Source organism: Dendrobium catenatum, unplaced genomic scaffold (genome assembly GCF_001605985.2).
Source record: "Dendrobium catenatum unplaced genomic scaffold, ASM160598v2 fragScaff_scaffold_1202, whole genome shotgun sequence".
Classification (NCBI taxonomy): domain Eukaryota; kingdom Viridiplantae; phylum Streptophyta; class Magnoliopsida; order Asparagales; family Orchidaceae; genus Dendrobium; species Dendrobium catenatum.
The window spans coordinates 597,295-614,749 of record NW_021319664.1 but is presented as its reverse complement, the minus strand read 5'-3'; the positions used below and the strand labels follow the sequence as shown (position 1 = coordinate 614,749).

The 17,455-nt window shown below is 31.8% G+C and overlaps 2 protein-coding genes across 2 annotated transcripts in view; one reads left to right on the top strand and one right to left on the bottom strand.

Moving 5' to 3' along the window:
• Positions 1 to 5,825, top strand: part of LOC110095410 (mitochondrial pyruvate carrier 4) — a 30,178-nt gene extending 24,353 nt beyond the window's left edge. The window contains exon 6 of the mRNA XM_020820945.2: positions 5,581 to 5,825. Coding sequence (XP_020676604.1) covers positions 5,581 to 5,626 — 46 coding nt within the window. The 3' untranslated portion in view covers positions 5,627 to 5,825. The remainder of the gene's footprint in view (positions 1 to 5,580) is intronic.
• A 2,859-nt stretch (positions 5,826 to 8,684) lies between these two features.
• LOC110095412 (NAC domain-containing protein 73) lies at positions 8,685 to 13,040 on the bottom strand. The gene is made up of 3 exons (XM_020820947.2): positions 12,610 to 13,040; positions 10,531 to 10,726; positions 8,685 to 9,360 (listed from the first exon to the last, which is right to left on the bottom strand). The coding sequence occupies exons 1-3, from the start codon at positions 12,739 to 12,741 to the stop codon at positions 8,879 to 8,881; spliced, it is 810 nt and encodes a 269-aa protein (XP_020676606.1). The 5' UTR covers positions 12,742 to 13,040; the 3' UTR covers positions 8,685 to 8,878.
• Between the last annotated feature and the right edge of the window lie 4,415 nt (positions 13,041 to 17,455).

The window sequence follows — 17,455 nt, the reverse complement described above, 5'->3', positions numbered from 1 at the left end:
CTCTTATCTTCCTAGTTTACTTTTCGTTTATGGTTATTAATGGATTCATGAAGATCAGGTCAATTATTCTCCGCTAAAGCCTAGTAATTAGAAGAGTTGTGTGAGGGATCTTTCGTAGCCTAATCTTATTGTTAGTTTTGGAATTTCTCGTTGAAACCACTCATGTATGCAAAGTAAGATTTAGTTGACTATTTAATGATCTCAACCTCTCGCATGTGTTTAGACCAAAGCTATTTTATCACCTTATCATTTTTATTTTGTCGTTTATCATCAAGAGAAAGCTTATGATTATTATGCTCTAAAATTTAAGCGTGCAAACTTCCTTAATTTAATCATCCATGCTTGTACGTCTTACATCAGTAGAGGTAGAACTAAAAAGATTTGGTTAGAAAATATTAGAAATGACCTTCCTTTATTAGATTTAAATGAGAAATTAACCCTTAACATGATACAATGGAGAAAAAAGATTCATGTAGTCAGATCCGTATAGTGGGATAAATGCTTGTTGTTGTTGTTGTTGTATTCAGTGTGGCTGATGTCCACGAAGAAATAGCATGTGAAATATTTTTATACTGTCTTTGAGGAGTGCATTAGCAAAAAAAAATCCAAAAATTTGACCTTTAATACTTCGTATGAGTTTGACAAACATATTGCCCAAACATCTAAATTTCTGTTCCATTAATTTATCTTCAGTACTTTTACCCCCACCGTTCCTTTGTTATAATGATTTTTTACTCATCTTCCTAGTTTTACCAAACATCTACTATAATATTCTGTCACACATCAACTTGGCTATCATCAGCCTCATCTCTCAAGAAGTCTTCTCCATACAGTATAACCAGTCTTATTACAGTTTAGACATTACTTACATAAAAGTTGATTTGATAGACGTTGTTTAGGTAAAATTATCATTTTCGTATCTACTGAACTGATGTTTCAAAGGGTCTTTCTTCAGCTAGTCTTGACCCTCTAATCATCTAAGGCTCTATTTGTTTGTGCTGCTGCTTGTGATAAAAGCTTCTGCTACAATAGAAAATTTTCTGCTATGAGACTGCTTTTTAGACCTTTTGATGTGAAACATATGCAAAGAAACAAGAACTGCTTGGGGATTATAATATAAGATTATTAAAACTCTGCTAATTATAAATTTAGTATTTACCCAAGTTAGGTTCTCGGAGTTATCAATTAGAGACTAAGCAAGGCTTGCAGTTATAATTAAATTAACGCGACAATATCAAATTAACAACAATATAAATAGAGAGTAATGTTATGGTGAGAAACAATAATCCACGGTTAACAAATAGAACTCTTTATCTTGGGTCTCTCACTCACGCTCTTGATGGTAGGGCTTTAACGGAGAAAGATTGAGAGCAAATCGAGCAACGCCACTAGTAGACAAATGGTGCCCAAGGTATAGTCCGTGGGAGAAGTAGCTGGCGGCGGGGGAATCCACGGGATGACTAGTGAGTATCCAACGTCCGGGAGGAATATGCTCCTTGATGGAAGGTACTAACGTAAAAGGATGCGCTTCAATTAATCCTCCACAGAAGAGTCCACGTCATGGTTCACATTGAAGAACGAAGATGCAAAGATGTTGGTTCGTCCTTGATCATCAATTAAGGAACCATGGTTGACTTCAGGATCGGTCATGCATCAACGACGAGGATGGGAGGAGAGGTTGTCGTCTTCTTCTCTTGGCGTCGAGTATCATGAACCAACTAGGGTTTACCAAGAGAGGGAATGCAAGAGAGAGGGGGCGGCCAAGGTTTGGAGAAGGGGAGGGGCGGTTTGGGCTAGGTGGGGCTTAGTGTGAGGATTAGAAATCTGAAATTAGATTCAAGTTAAGTGGAATTGGAGAGAAATTAATTTGACCTCTCATGCTTGATCTAAATTAGGAAGTCATTATGGTGATTGAAATCATCATAATGAGGGGGAAATTATGAGGGGGGCGGCGGCAAAGGGGAAAGGGGGCGGCTAGGTGGTGGGTTGTAGCTAGGTAGGTGGGTGGGATTTAGGCGGTGGAGCTAGAAGATGAATTGAGTGGAGGAGGTTGAGCCATTGGTAGTGGGGAGGTTGGAAGGGGTGGTGGATGGAGTGGAGGAGAAAAGGATGAAAGAAAAACAAATAAGATAAAAGTAAAATAACGAACTCACAAAGAGATCATAAGAACCGTGAATCTTGGACTCTTCCAAAGATTTACGGGTATTGCAAATCAGCCTCCTCGGGCTTCTCCTCTCATGAACTCACTAAGAGATCAAACAAGCACAAACTTTTTTTCATTCAATAATTCATCATCTAGTACAATGCATGAGGCCTGCTATAAAAGGCCAAAATGAAACAAAAAACTAAAAGACATAAATGCCCTCGAGGCTATAATATCAAATGACCACCCATAAGGGTAAAATAGTAAAAATTGAACAATAAAATAAACTACTATATAAAATGACTCAAAATATAAGCTCATGATCGTGGCCGTCGATCTACGGTGTCTCTGATGGTACACGTGTCGAAATCTCTGACGATGTCCTCATCACCTTTACTTTCCATAAAGCGAAAATCATAACCCATACATATAATAAAAAATCATAACCCACACGTGTCGAAATCTCTGACGATGTACACTTGTGCTTTTCCCAAAAAAAACATTTAAAAAGCACAAACAAATAGAGCTAAAACATTTGAGACTAAAATGAATAGAATTTCGAATTTTATTTGGAAATCCTAAAAAAATGATAGTTTAGAGTTCTTTTTGTATCAAAATTATGAATTTGCTGGAAGACGTTTCTACCAAAGGTGAGTCTTTTTTTCCTGTAAACATTGAAATGACACGTGGATGTTCTTATTGTTGAGATTTCTTAATTTGCAGGAACTAGTCTACCAAATATAGTGACGTGTTCTCGAATAAATTTTCCTACTATGACAAATCCCAGTCTTTGATACATATTTATTTGTTTCTACAAATGCAAAAATCTCCTAACAAAATGATACATGCTGACATTACTCGTAGAAAAATCCTAAAAGGAATCCCCCTACAGCAATTCTATCCAACTAAAATTGCTTTAATTAGTCTGAAATAAAAATAATATTGATTTAGGTAGTAAACTTTTTTTCCTCCTTTGGCATGTGCATTTTTAGCGCTAATTTGCTAAACCATCATCATAATAGCTTTTCCAAACTATCAAGGGTTGGCATTTATATTGCTGAACCAGTATAGCCAAAAGCGAATATTGACATATATCCCTTGCCTTTCTCCTTTCTTTCCCAACCTCTACAAGGTGCAGGAGTACCTTCTAAGTTTTCCATTTTCACCATTTGAGCCTAAAAGGGTGTAAATGCTTGGAGAAAAAGAACTCTACTTTGTTAAAATATTGCTGTAGACAAATAGTCTAATTTTCTTCTGCCATAAAAATGATGGATTATATTATATTAGTTATATTTAATTTAAAGCAAGGGAAAGAGAGTCTGACTCAAGATAGGAAAACGAAGAATTATTACATGTGGTCCGATAGAATGAATAAAATACCTATAGAGATTGGAAGATTTGTGGTCTCTACCTTGAATGAATGGTTAACAACAATAATAACATCAAGCTTTTATGGATTTATCCCACTAGAATGAATGGATAAATATCACACCATATCAATGAGAAGAAAATTTCTAATTATCAACACTTCCAACTCCTGTGAAAAAATTTCCTTGAAATAAGCATTCACCAAGTGCTTGAACATAGATGTATAATGCACTAGTAAATAGAGGCCATGCTATCAAGCAATACCGAATGTACTAATTAATCGGTAAGAGGGAAACATCAATGAGAAACACAGAAAATTATGTTATATTTTATTTTTGTTTGTGTTCATCTAATGTTGATGCAATGTGTCGATAAAATGGAGCATTATACCTACCATCTAGGCATTGCTGCTTTCAGTCCACTAGTCCATTGGGCGCATCCCAGGTCGTTTTTATGAATGTACTAATCTACTTTGTGACAGTGTACATATATAAAGCACATCATAGATGACAAGAATTAAGAAAATAAATCATAACAAATGGGATGAGGTTACGCTAGTAAGATAGCTAAATAGTCATAGAATTAATGTGAAAGTGATGCTAAAGATATCGTTGCAGAAAATTATGCAGAAAGACTTGTGCAAAATAAAATGATAGACCTGCCAAATTTGATTGGAAGGGAATTAGGAAATTTTCTAATCAAGAGGAAGTTGTTTAGGAATGTTCTTAATCAAAAGGAATTAATTAGAAAATATTTCCTATTTGAAGATGACATACTTAGGGGATGATTTGGGTGCTGATTTTTTTGGGGGGATTAATTAGGAAATATTTCCTAATTAAAGAGGACAAATTTATGGGATGATTTGAGGGTTGATTTGGGAGGGAAATAATTAAGGAAATATGAGGGAATTAGAGGGGGGCTGTTTAGGTATTTGTTGTTTAATTATTTATTTATATATTTATTTATTATTATTTTTAATTGTTTACTTTAAATAGGAAGATAAGATTAGGGTTAGGGGTATGCAAATTATTTGGGTTGTTCTTGTTCTTGGAGTTCGGTGTCTTGGGCTCTAGCGGCGTCTAGGAATTGGGAGAGATAGATCCCCCTCTCGAATTGAGGATCAATTGTATATTGCTATTTTTCTTCCGTTAGTTTGAATCTTGCAATAAAACTATTGTTTATTTTTTGGTTTTTCATTGAATTTGTAGAGTTTTCTCGCCGTTTTTTCTTTTATTGTTAAGGTTTATTTGAAATCTTCAAGTACTTCCTAAAATAAGTTAAACCCATGTGTAGAACTCAATATTTAAGAAAGAAAGAGGATATATTAAACCAACCATAAATAGTTGGAGTAAATTAGCTAATGATGATAAACATGTTGATGGCCAAATCAGTGTGGCTTGGTAGGTATTAGCTTACCACTCTTAAATATTGTGACCTAGGAGCCCTCTATTTCACTTTCCTTTTATTAAGCTTGTACTTCTTTATGATTCCTCAAGTTAAGATAATATTAAGTATAATCCATCTGCCCATTTGCTAAGGACCTCAGTTGTTGGATCCCATTGTGTAGCCCAAAATTATTTTTCTTGTAGAATGAAGTATATAATTATTTTTCTTGAGGTAACTTCACCTTTCCCTGCCACTACAATGATCGTGATTCTAAGACTCGCAAGTATCTTACCACCCTTCTGAGTTTTTTCATATTTTTAAGGGATAGCAACCATATTACCCAAATCATTTTTATTTACATATCTATCATCCTATCTAAAGAAAATAAACTAGTAAATTCATGCAATTTCACATGTCATGATCAATCGTTGCTTAAAAAATAAAGATCAATTGCTTCATTACCTATCTATTACTGTAAACATATCTGATTCCAATGTACTTAATTAATTAAGATCTCGTTTGTGATAATTTTTTTACTATTTTTTAATGCAATTTTTTAATACAAAAATTTTCTGTACTAAAAAATTATTTTTGAAAGTAATAAGAAAGCTGTCCCAAACAAAGTCTAAATTTCCTTCTTTCATAGTACTGATTTTACGGTTCCTTCATCTTGAACTTTTCAGGCAAGACTATTTATCTGATGTAAAGGAAGAAGCTATCAAAGAATGAAGAAATCTTATAAAAAATAAGTAAATTTCTCATCCTGTGACCTTTTTTTTTTCCTGGAATGAATTTCTACAACTCAAGCGTTGAGAAGGACAATTATGCTCTGCTCTTAAACAAGTTCTGTAAAATAATTAGCCGCCAATGTTTCATGCGACTTAATGTTCAATTATATTTATATTATTATGTTGTACTTTTTCATTTAGGCACCTCTCTCTCTCTCTCTCTCTCTCTTCATTTCGTTCAGGCCTTGCTTAGTGGTATTGTACATAACTAAATGCTAAATACATGGATATTTATATGCCTTTATAGAAATTTTAAGTTATTTATATATTGCAACACAGTAGCTACATGTAATAGATCATAGAGGCTCCCTGTTCATCACCATCTTGGCTTTGGCTTATTGACAACCTTGGTGGTTTTACTCTTGTGATCTGTGGTTGTTTGTGTGGTTTGTGGTTTATGGGTTGCTACCGTGTTTGGATGGTCCTTGCCTTGCTACGGGGTGGTTCAGGGAGCCTCTTGTCTTTTACTGAGTCCAGTTGGTTGGTTTCTTTGCCTTCGTCTTTGGTTGTCCATTCTTTGGAGATTGTTTTCCTTTTCTTTTTACTGATGTATTTTGGGTTTGTCTATTTTGGGCCTTAGTTGTATTATCCTTTTATTATCTTTTGGGAAAAAAAAAAAACATTACAAAGTGAACATCATGAAGGAAAATAAATAGAAACTCAAATAGAACATTGGTGAAAAATGGATTAATGCTTTTCAATTTGATTAATTACCAAATTAATTTATGGCAACATCCAAATGACATGTGGTGTAAATAATAGCAATTATTAGAATAAAATTAAATGAGCCTATTGATTAAATTAGAATAATACCAATTTTTCTCTTTGGCCCCTACAACTGGAAAGGTATTGATAGTTTGTTTGATAGGGCTTTTTTATAGGATGCTTAATTATATTTCCATAATTTATGCATGACATAGACATTTTCCTTTTTGGTAAGAGCAAATGAAATTTGAGTGTATAAAAAATAAACTAGTATTATAATTATTGTACATTATATTACAAGTATGATGTCAAAAATTATATTCTGGAATTGTAATGCACCTCGATTCAAACCAAAAAGTATAAATTAGTAGAAGTAGAAGAAAGTCACATTTAGTAGATTATTTTATTCATTCATCACATCACATTTTCGAAGACTTTACGTATCAATGAACTTGTTGGTCATATGAGATGACATCACAAAAGAATTTTGAAATCATGAGTTATGATTTTAATTCTAAGGCATTAAAGCAATTGGACCATACAAATCTATATTTTTTAGCCAAACAACAAAATGTTAAGCTTGCATTATGTGTCGATAGTTTACTCCATAGAGTTGGACCAAATGCATTACTAAAAATGCAAAATGACTATATTTGATTACAAAAGCTATCTTTATTTTATCTACTATCTTAACTCTTACTTGATGATATATTAATATCAAATCAATTATAAAAATTTGATTCATCAAATCTAAAAGAAATTGTATGAGCCTTTATTAAACTAAATGGCATCACTAAAAATTCAAAATGATCATACTTGATTGTGAAAGCTATCCTTATTATGTTTACTTTATTTAACTCTTACTCTATGATATCCTAATTTTTAAATCAAATAAAAAATTATGTGAAGTAGTAGAATCAAATAAAATTATAACATTTTAATTGGACATAAAAAATGAATATATAACTACATTTTTTCCTTGGCCTCATTAGTTGTGGTGACAAAAATGATTGCCTTCACTATTTGGTTATTTTTGTTCTCTAAAGTTTCTTCTTTGGATTGTATAGATGGCTTTCAATAGAATTGAGTTTTACAAGATTTATTATTACCATCCTAAAATTTCATTAGTTGAGAATTGAGATTATCCTTAAACACTTGTGGATTGCTATTTTTTCTTCAAAGATAATCCCACTTCTCCACATTTGCAATAGTTTGCAAAACTAACACAATATTGCATAATATGTCTATTTCTACACTGCTTACATCCTAGCTTCTGAGACTGTTTCTATTTCTATTTTTTTGTCAAACTTGAACTTCCCATTCTTAAAATTATCCTCTTTAAAGTTTTTTTTTTTCTTACCCAACCACTACTCTCAATTCTACTATGAATAAGGTTTCACTTGGGACCATTTTTTTTTATTACTTTTTAAAGCATCTTTTTAATATAATTCTTTTAAAAAAATTGTACTGAAAATAGTTTTAGAAAGCACTATGAAAATTATCCCAAACAAAATTTAAATCAAATTATTCTCAACCTTTATGGAATTTTATACTAAAATTCAAAATTTATTTATATCAGAAAGTGCTAAAGGTTATCTCATCTAATCTTTGATATCTCTCAAACTTTTGTAGCAATTTTTCTCTTGGGTATAGATATTATGAGAAGCATGTTTTGATAGAGATGTGAATTGTCTCTACTCTTTTCCCTTGATAGAAAATGATAGTTATTATAATATCTCATGAACAAAATGTTTAGTAGGATAAATAATTCTAATATAAAGTTAAAAAGTATAAGAAAAGAGCATAATATATCATGCTGATTATTGAAACTAATATGAGCATTATTATTCATAAATATAGCTAATTCATTGCAATATTTTAAATTCAAAACTTGCTTTGATGATTAGATGAGTAAAAGATTTAATTAAAAAGATAAATATGAAAATTTATAAGGAATTTAAGAACATCTATAAAGTGTCAAATCATTTAATGTATTGTGCCAGTCAAGTATTTATATGATAATGCTTATTTAATTTTCTTTTTCATTCTTATACATATTGTTCATTTTTTAATAAAATTTTGTCTTATATTATATAAAATAGATATTATATATTATATTGTACACAAAATATTTAATTTTTCTAATACATTGATGCCTATAAATTATTGGAATTAATAAGAGTTCATGCATTGAATACATACTATTTAAAATCTTTTTTTTAACCTTTGGGAAGAAATAAAGAAAGAGCAACTAATGACTCTAGCAAGAAGATGATACACTCAAAATTCTTCCTTTAATATCACACAAGCAGATGAACATTGTTTTATCCTCTCATTTACAACCAGCCAAAATTCCAAGCAAATTTATTTTCACATATACAACACATAGTTAGTTGAGAATAATGAAAAAAAAAAAAACTTTGTTAGTATATAAAGATATATGTATTTCTTCTTCTATTCTTGTGTATATTCTTATAAAAAAACCCTCTCAATGCAGAAATGGAGACCCAAAGTTATGCATCAAATGAGAGGAGCCTTCAGCTCTATGATGCTCTCTATTGTCATAAGATATAAGAGATGAATTATAGCAATCTATAACTTTTTCGTCCTTGAAATCATCTTTCAACGCTGTTGAGTTGCACTGTCTAGGTTGAGTCTGATAGAATATCTTTGATACAACAAGTTCTCCATCTTTCTCTTCTTCATCAGAACCCAAATGGTATTGATGCATTACCCAATTTGTTTTTTCAGGCTTTTTTAGCTTGCCATAGTTCGTGTAGAGAACTAATATTTTCTTGTGGCCCTTCACTTTGTTATTTGCATAGATTGGTCTTGTTTTGCCTGTTTTGTGCCAGCGAGTCTCACCTCCTTGTTCATTTGTGTTTACTTTTCTTCGTTTTCTATTGCCAGTTGTGTAGGCTTTGGAAGGCCTGTGGAAGAAGTGGCGAATAAGTCCATCCTTAGTTACTCCTATTATATAAGACAACAAAATAAGAACAATTTTATATTAGATTGGATCTTTTTCAAAGGAAAAAATAAATAAATAACAAGTGAGTTTTTTTTAATCCCATGATTTTAAGATTAACTTTAAAAAAAATGTTGGATTTTTATATTTTCAATAATAGAGTCGATAGAATTTATGTGGAGAATAGAGGAAGATACATTCAAGTTTACATTGAACTATTTGCTTTTGCATTTGGCTTGTTCAATTCAAAATAGTGAGATAAGGTCTAGTTAGACTAGTATATAGAGAGTTCTAGATTTTTACTAAATTCTACATCCGCCTACTAATTGCTCTATTGATCATGTCAAGATCTATCATATCAAGCTTCTTAGTAAATAAATATGCTACTTAAAATCTCTTAGCTAGTTTTTGCAAATTCAGTTTGAATATTCTTCTTCTTGATTTGTAATCTATGTAGTAAAAAAGAACATCAATATGATTTCTTTTTTCATGATGCATAAGATTATTTTTCAATGATAGCAAGAAAGCTGCCTCAAACAAACTCGTAATTAGAAAATGATAAACTTTACTATATGATATGAGAATAATTAGAAAATGATAAACTTTACATTAGTTAAATGATATGTTTAAAGCTATCAAATAAATGGCAAAGCATTATCAATGATGACGAGTAAGGGTCTATTTAGGACGATTGTAATATTTTATAAAGTTATGTTTCATTTGGGACGGCTTTCTTATTGCTACTTTAAGAAGCGTAAAAAAGCCGTCCCAAATGAAGTTTTAATTGTAAAGTTATGCAGGAAATAACAACTATTTTGATTGCAAAAAATAACTTTTCCACCACAAAAATTTCTGAAAAACAGCAAGAAAATAATAACTAAGGCTTCGTTTGGTTAATTTTTGTACTAAAAATCTGCTTTAAGAAGTCATAATTAGAAAGCCGTTCCAAACGAAGGCTAAGGTTTCGTTTGGGATTACTTTTTTACTGCTTCTTTACCAGTTTTTTAGTATAAAAATTTAAATTTTTGTACTAAAATGCTATTTTAAGAAACAGTAAAAAAGCCATCTCAAACGAAGCCTAAATGAAATTATGAATTATTATCTAAAAATCAAAACAATGAAAAAACTATCTCAAATAAACCCTACAGCAAGTGAAAAATTTGTATATGAATTACCTGGAAGTTTCTCAGGGTGAGTGTAGCAGATCCCATTATCTCCTTCAATAGTAGGAATAAACTTATCAATAAGGGGATGCAATTTCTGTAAGTCAGGTCTCACCTTCCCCTCCAAATGCTCAAGAAGCTCCTGGTCCGTTGGATCGAACTTCACTCCAGCTGGCAGCTCAGGAAAATTTTGAATTCCACTGCTTGCCTGATTTATACATGAAATATTAATTTAAATTTTCAACCTTTTTTTCTTATTTTGATAAATTTTGATTTTCTCACATGCATTTAATTAATTATAAACTTTATTATTTGTACAAAATCCTATAAACAACAATTTATGTAATGCCACGTAACAGCTTGGCACAGATCTAAAAGCATGCAAAATTTTAGATTTGTAGTTCATTGTCTTGTTATTATTGGAGTGTTTAAAATATGTGGAAAGAGGCTACGTGACATAATATGAGTTGATGTCTATTAGATTTTTATGAATAAAGATAATACTTCACATACAACAACAACAACATCAAGCCTTTGTCCCACTACGTGGAGTCGGCTGCATGAATCCTTTTTCGTCATTGTGTCATGTTAAAAGTCTCATTTAAATCTAATAAAAAAGATCATTTCTAATATTTTTTTTAACCAAGTCTTTTTAAGTCTATCTCTACCTTTCTTAACATAAGTCAAATCTAATACTTCACATAAATAAATAAAATATAAATATTCATTAAAGTAGCACCAAATAAAGTTAGATATGTCGGTTCTCTGTCAAATTTGATTTTGACGATCAATTAAGTTGTGTTGTTGCATCGGATCTCAATTCAATTATCTCCTTGCTTGGATTAAGGTGCTTTGCCCCCCAAAATTTTTATTTTCGTTCAACCATATAGCATAGCAACGTTGTGTACCCGAGCGATGCAGTGTTGTATAGTCTGGTTGGAGATTGACAGAGAGCAAAGTGTCGCGAAACTTCAAACCCTGGTACTATGGCGATGCCAATTAGACTGGAGACAGAGTGGAGTGCTACAATGCTCCAAACATAGCGCATCAACACTACTAGTCAGACTGGGTAGTTTTCTTTCTCGTATTTTATATTTAACTTTAAGGGTTGCGTCCTTTGGAGTGATTTATATACGTCTATTTATCTATTATGTCAAGAGAATGGTGCAAGTGTGAAGAGAGATAATGAGAATGAAAGAGAGAAAGATCTATACAACTTTTATTTTTCATATAGGATTTTTGGGTGTGCTATATGTTGCTTTGTTGTTTTTCTCGGTTTCGAATTTTTTTACGTTAAATCCTTTTTTTTTCTTTTCAATTGTATTTTCTTTTTCTTATTTGTGTTCGTTGCATTGTTTTTTCTTCCCCAATAAGATATAACTAATAATAATGATTTGATTATTAAAATAAAGCTAGAATCATAATGAATTTAAAAAATAATAATGCAAAATAATTTTTCAACTTTAAAAATATATTATAATAATAAGTATTATAATTTAATTATATTTAAAAAAATATGTTTATATTTACATATTATAATAATAAGTATTATAATTTAATTATATTTAAAAAATATGTTTATATTTACTTTATACCTAACATAAATTATGCAATGATGAAAACTCAATATACAAAAATTTAAAATAAGAATATGAATTATTGCTAGAAAACTTAATTCAATTAATCACTGATGGATGAAGACAAAACATTTACGCTTTATTAATATCATAATTTCATAAAAGTACGACGAATCAGCTCACCATCTTTTCATCTATATAGGGCAAAAAAACAAAGTCGTTATCATAATTTCTACCAAAAAAATTCTAAATTATAGATCAGGCATTCATATTATATACAGCAAATTATAAGAAAAAAACCTTTCTTCCAATATTTTTTAGCAGATTTTCGGCTTAATATTTCAGTATGCTTAACGTTTCTTCTCAAATTTCAAGCCTTCTTTCAATTTTAAATTTTATGTAGAAATCTTCCATAGATCGAAGAACACTCTCTCAGTTTAATATGCATGATGCTGAGTAATTCGTTATCCTAAGCACTTTTTTCTTAGAGAGATATAGAGAGAGAGAGAGAGACCTGGTTATCAACTTGGATCTTCTGGCCACACGATGGGCAGATCATCGCTGACAGAGGCATGGAGGGGTCTTTAAAGCGACGGTCATGATCTTCATCACCGTCGTCTTCCTCGCAGCTACTACTCCATGTCATCTTCTTCACTGTCACAAATTGTAATGAACCAGCTAGCAGTAGCCTACAGGGGACTGTGGAGCCTTTCTCAAGCTCTAATTCTTGTGATCCTTACCTTCTCTCTAAAAAGAGAACAAAAAAACAAAAAGAAAAGAAGAAAGAGCTCGGCTTTCTCTCTCTTCTGCACTTTTAATACTTCTTCTAGAGCTTTGTAAAGGAATATAATCCTTCTTCTCTACTTTTGTTTTCTCACAGCTGTCCAAGGAGGAGATCGAAGATCAGCAATAGGTAGAAGAAGGTTTTGAGAATGTCTAACATACTTCCATACGAAAGCGCAGAAAGTAGAAAAAGATAAAGACGAGCTAATTAAATTATAGGGAAAGGAATGAATTGGAGAGAGAAAGGGAGAGAAATGAGCTTAGTTATCATTTTAGGAATAAAATTAATACATTACTTGGCCCTCAAGGTTGGCCTTGCTATTGGTCCAAGTAGTTGGTACCATGTTAACACTTGGTAATTTTCTTGCCCCCACGTCTTTCTCTCTCCTCTTTCTACCTTCTCTCTCTAAGGGTGGAGATAGAGAGAGAGGGAGGGGGTTGCCTAGGGCGAGTTATTATGTCCGGTCACCGGACGTCTGGACATCCAATCCAAACGCGTCACGTCACCCGAATACACTAGACCCCGCTGTATTTGAGTGACTGGCTCGTCTGGATTGATGTCTGGACAAATCCGGACACCGAACGTAATAATTTGTCGTTGCCTAGAGTGTCGCGTCACGTCACCGGAATACACTAGACCCCGTTGTATTTGAGTGACTGGCTCGTCTGGATTGATGTCTGGACAAATCCGGACACCGAACGTAATAATTTGTCGTTGCCTAGAGTGTATGTGAAGGCATGGCTAACCAAAGATGGATTATGGATATATCATAGTCATGTTAGCAAAATGGAATAATTTAATTAGTTGATGCTTATTAATATTTTTATTATTATTAATTTTTTTATTAATATAATATTTAAAAGATTTACAATTTACATACATAGAACTCACCAGTCACTCTTTATTTATCGATTGATTCTCTCTCTCTCTCTTATGTTCTTACAAATAAATCATTGATGGCAAAAGAATATAGCTCATTGTTGAACATATTGGTGAGATTAGTGATTTTTGAAGAAGAATTCGTGATAGAAGTTTGTTGGTGAAAACTTCAAAAGCGTAACAAAGAAGAACATATTCATTTGACTTGTGGACAGGGGCAGATCCAGCTCCTTTTTTTAGGGTGGGCAAAAAAAAATTTTTTTTTTGAGGGATGGACAAAGATGCTTAGGATTGATAAAATTAGGACAAAAAAATTATTTTAGAGGGGGCAAAATGTGCAAAATACCCCAAATATTCTAAAAAATTCCCTCTAAATATTTTTTTAAAAAAATTTGAGGGTGGGCATTTGCCCACCCTTAGGCCAATGTGGATCTGCCTATGCTTGTGGATCCATCTAGGGGTGTCAATATTTGACACAACCAAAAAATCAGACCAGAAAATTTCGAGTTAGGGTCAACCCGGACCTGAAAAGAGTCGGGTTCAGGTTCAGCAAATCGACCAGTTTCAAAAATCAGACTGGGTTCAGGTTGACCCAGTAACCCGAAATTGATCCATTTTGATCTATTTTTGACCAAGAAATCTGAGATTGACCCATTTTTTTACCCAAAAATAGGAGATTGACCTATTTTTTGACCAGGAAACTACTTATTTTTAGTCGAACTCGGATCATTCAGTTCGTGTCGGGTTGACCCAAACTAGAACCGGGTCGGGTTCGGGTCTGAAAAACTGACCCGTTTGTAAAAATGGGTCTGGTTCAGGTTGACCCTAATAGTGCAGGGTCAATTCTAGGTTCAATTTGAACCCGACCCATGACCCAAAATTGACACCTCTAGATCCACCCAAAGCTCAAACCTGATAAATCTAAGACTTAAACCACCATTATTTTATGTTTATTAAAAATTTTAGTGCTATGTGTAAATAGCGAATTTAATGTGTTAAATATATATAAATCCTATGATATTGAGTGCTAATTGCTAATTAGCTAAATCCCTTAATATTAAAATAATCCTTCTATATTTTAAAAATATTATCAAAATATAGATTTGAATTAATGGTACTTTTTTAATAAAATTATTATATTTTAAATCAAATCAATTACCTCTAACAAACGCCCAATATTTATAGAAAGATGATGACATCTATTAACTATAAAAAAATAAAAATAATTAATGAAGGTTAGAGGCACCATCACTATGCAAAGAGAATGATGATTCAATTATAAAATTTATTTCAAGTCATTCATATAATATTTGATGCCGCTAACTAATTATGATATTTTTTTTAAATATATGCTGATGATAACACTATGAGGAGAGAGAGAGAGAGAGAGAGAGTCGTGGCTTGTGAAGAAAGCTACATATGAAGGGTTATTAGTCCTGTAAGGGAGCAGTTGGCCAGAGTTCTGGAACATTCCAATAGAGGAAATATGATAAAATAAGGGTCGTAAGAATTGACATCCAACGGTCATTGGATGCCGGAGAGCCGTCCGTTTCGTTTGGTGATCTCATCCGGAGAAGAAAGGACACGTGTGGATCTTTGAATGACCTGATGAAGCTGTACGTGCGGTTCTGGAGTTAGGAGGCGTTGCTCAACTGCAATTTCGTGAGAAGCAGCGCTAAGAAAAAGAAGTCATTACGCATTGCCCGGTATTCTCTTGTCTTTGGGCTGTTTAGTTAAAAGAAAAATGAATGTAAAATAAAATAAATATATTATTTTTTAATTTTTTAGTATTTGGTGGGTTAAAAAATAAATCTATACTACTATTATAAAAGGGGCTTGAGTTTCCTTCCTCCGGCGAATCTTGTTCATCCATTCTATTTATTTTTTAATTATCTTGACCGTCCATTCTATTAAAAATATTAAATAAATCAAAAAAATTCACATTAAATATCAAAATATATAATAATTACTATCCGTTGCATTTACCTCATAAATTAATTACTTCTTATTAATTACTTCTTAAATTTACTATCTCAATTAATATAATTTTTATTATTCTTCAAATCCCCTTCATATTCCACCTAAATTAATTACTTCTCAAAAACCCGCTTCATATTCCACCTAAATTTAAATAGTTTTATGTTTCAAATCTATACTATCTATATCTATACTACTATTATAAAAGGGGCTTGAGTTTCCACCCATAGCAAATCTTGGTCATTCATTTTATTTTTTTAAAATTATCTTGTCCATTCATTGTATTATAATTTATAATCTATACTAGGGGCTTGAGTTTCCACCCATAGCAAATATTGGTCATTCATTTTATTTTATTTTATTTTTAATCATTACTAAATCATTTTTTTAAAATCATTTTATTCATTGTATTATAATCGCTTGAGTTTCCCTCCGTTTCAGTATTCAAACTAAGTTTCCGTCAGTTTTTAAAATTTATTTAACATAGTTAAAGCTACTAATGATCATTAATAGCAATTAATACCATTTCGGTTTGGGAATTTAACTCGCCAGTTTCGGGCTTAGCTGAGAGCTTGCTCAATTCATATTATAAAATACGAAGTGGAAGCTTGGAATTTTTTCTAGCGACTTGGAAGCTTTCTTATTTACTAGCGCTTCATCCATGTCCTAGCAATCATCGTCGATTGATCTGCCCCTCATGCTTTGTCTCCATAAAAGCATCCAGATGCCCAGCTTCGGCTTGAGACTCTGTTGGGGTTAGTGGTAGGATCTCATTTTTCTGCTTGAAAATTTGTTGGTTGTTGCACAGGTACAGTGAAGCAATGAGGGTTTTGAAGAGAGGAAGTATCATCGGCAGTGGCGTCTGAGGTTTTGAATTCTAGACTAGACTTTTACGTACTTCTCTGAAGTTATTTTATTTGAGTTCACACACATTTATACTCACTGATGAAGAATTGTGTGGATAGCCTCTCATATTTTTATTTAAGAATTATTTTAACTCATGATATATGCTTTTTAAAATAAATTATTTATAATTGTTCAGAAGATAAAATATTAAATTGAAATAATATTTTTTTACAATTTTAAAAACATCATGAAATATTTACAAGAATTTAATCTCAAATCTGCATTTAAAAAACATGGCTAAAATTTTTAAAAATTCATGTCAAGACTATGTGGACTCTTATTTCAATAATATTATAGTCAAAACAATATTGAGCATGGCTAATTTAGTTAAATGTTTACCCTTTTGCAGTACATCAGTTATCTTGTGATTTAATAAATAATATTCCATAACCAAAAATAGGAAAAAAAAAATTTTATGATTCATCTATTAGCTTGTTGTCAAAATAAGTGGATGTGGAAACATCTTAATTGTAGGGGTCAAACACAGTTGAGGTCTATGGTTTTCCTTATTATCTTAAATTTGTTCTAACAATCAAATTGTTACTCCGATCAGATTATAATTGATAGGATATTTTATAATAATAGTTGGTTGGATATCTGTCCATCCTTCTTCTAAAAAGTATTTCGTTCTCTTTCTTTTGATCACTCCATTTTGATTGTTATTTTTGAGAAACTTTCATCCGCTCAATTATATGCTAATTTTTATTTTATTTTTATTTGTATAAGGGCATCTCCAACCGAAAAATCCACTTTCCACTCCAAAATACAGTTAAACTTCCAATTAATGCAATTCGTCTCCAATTGAACTCCATTT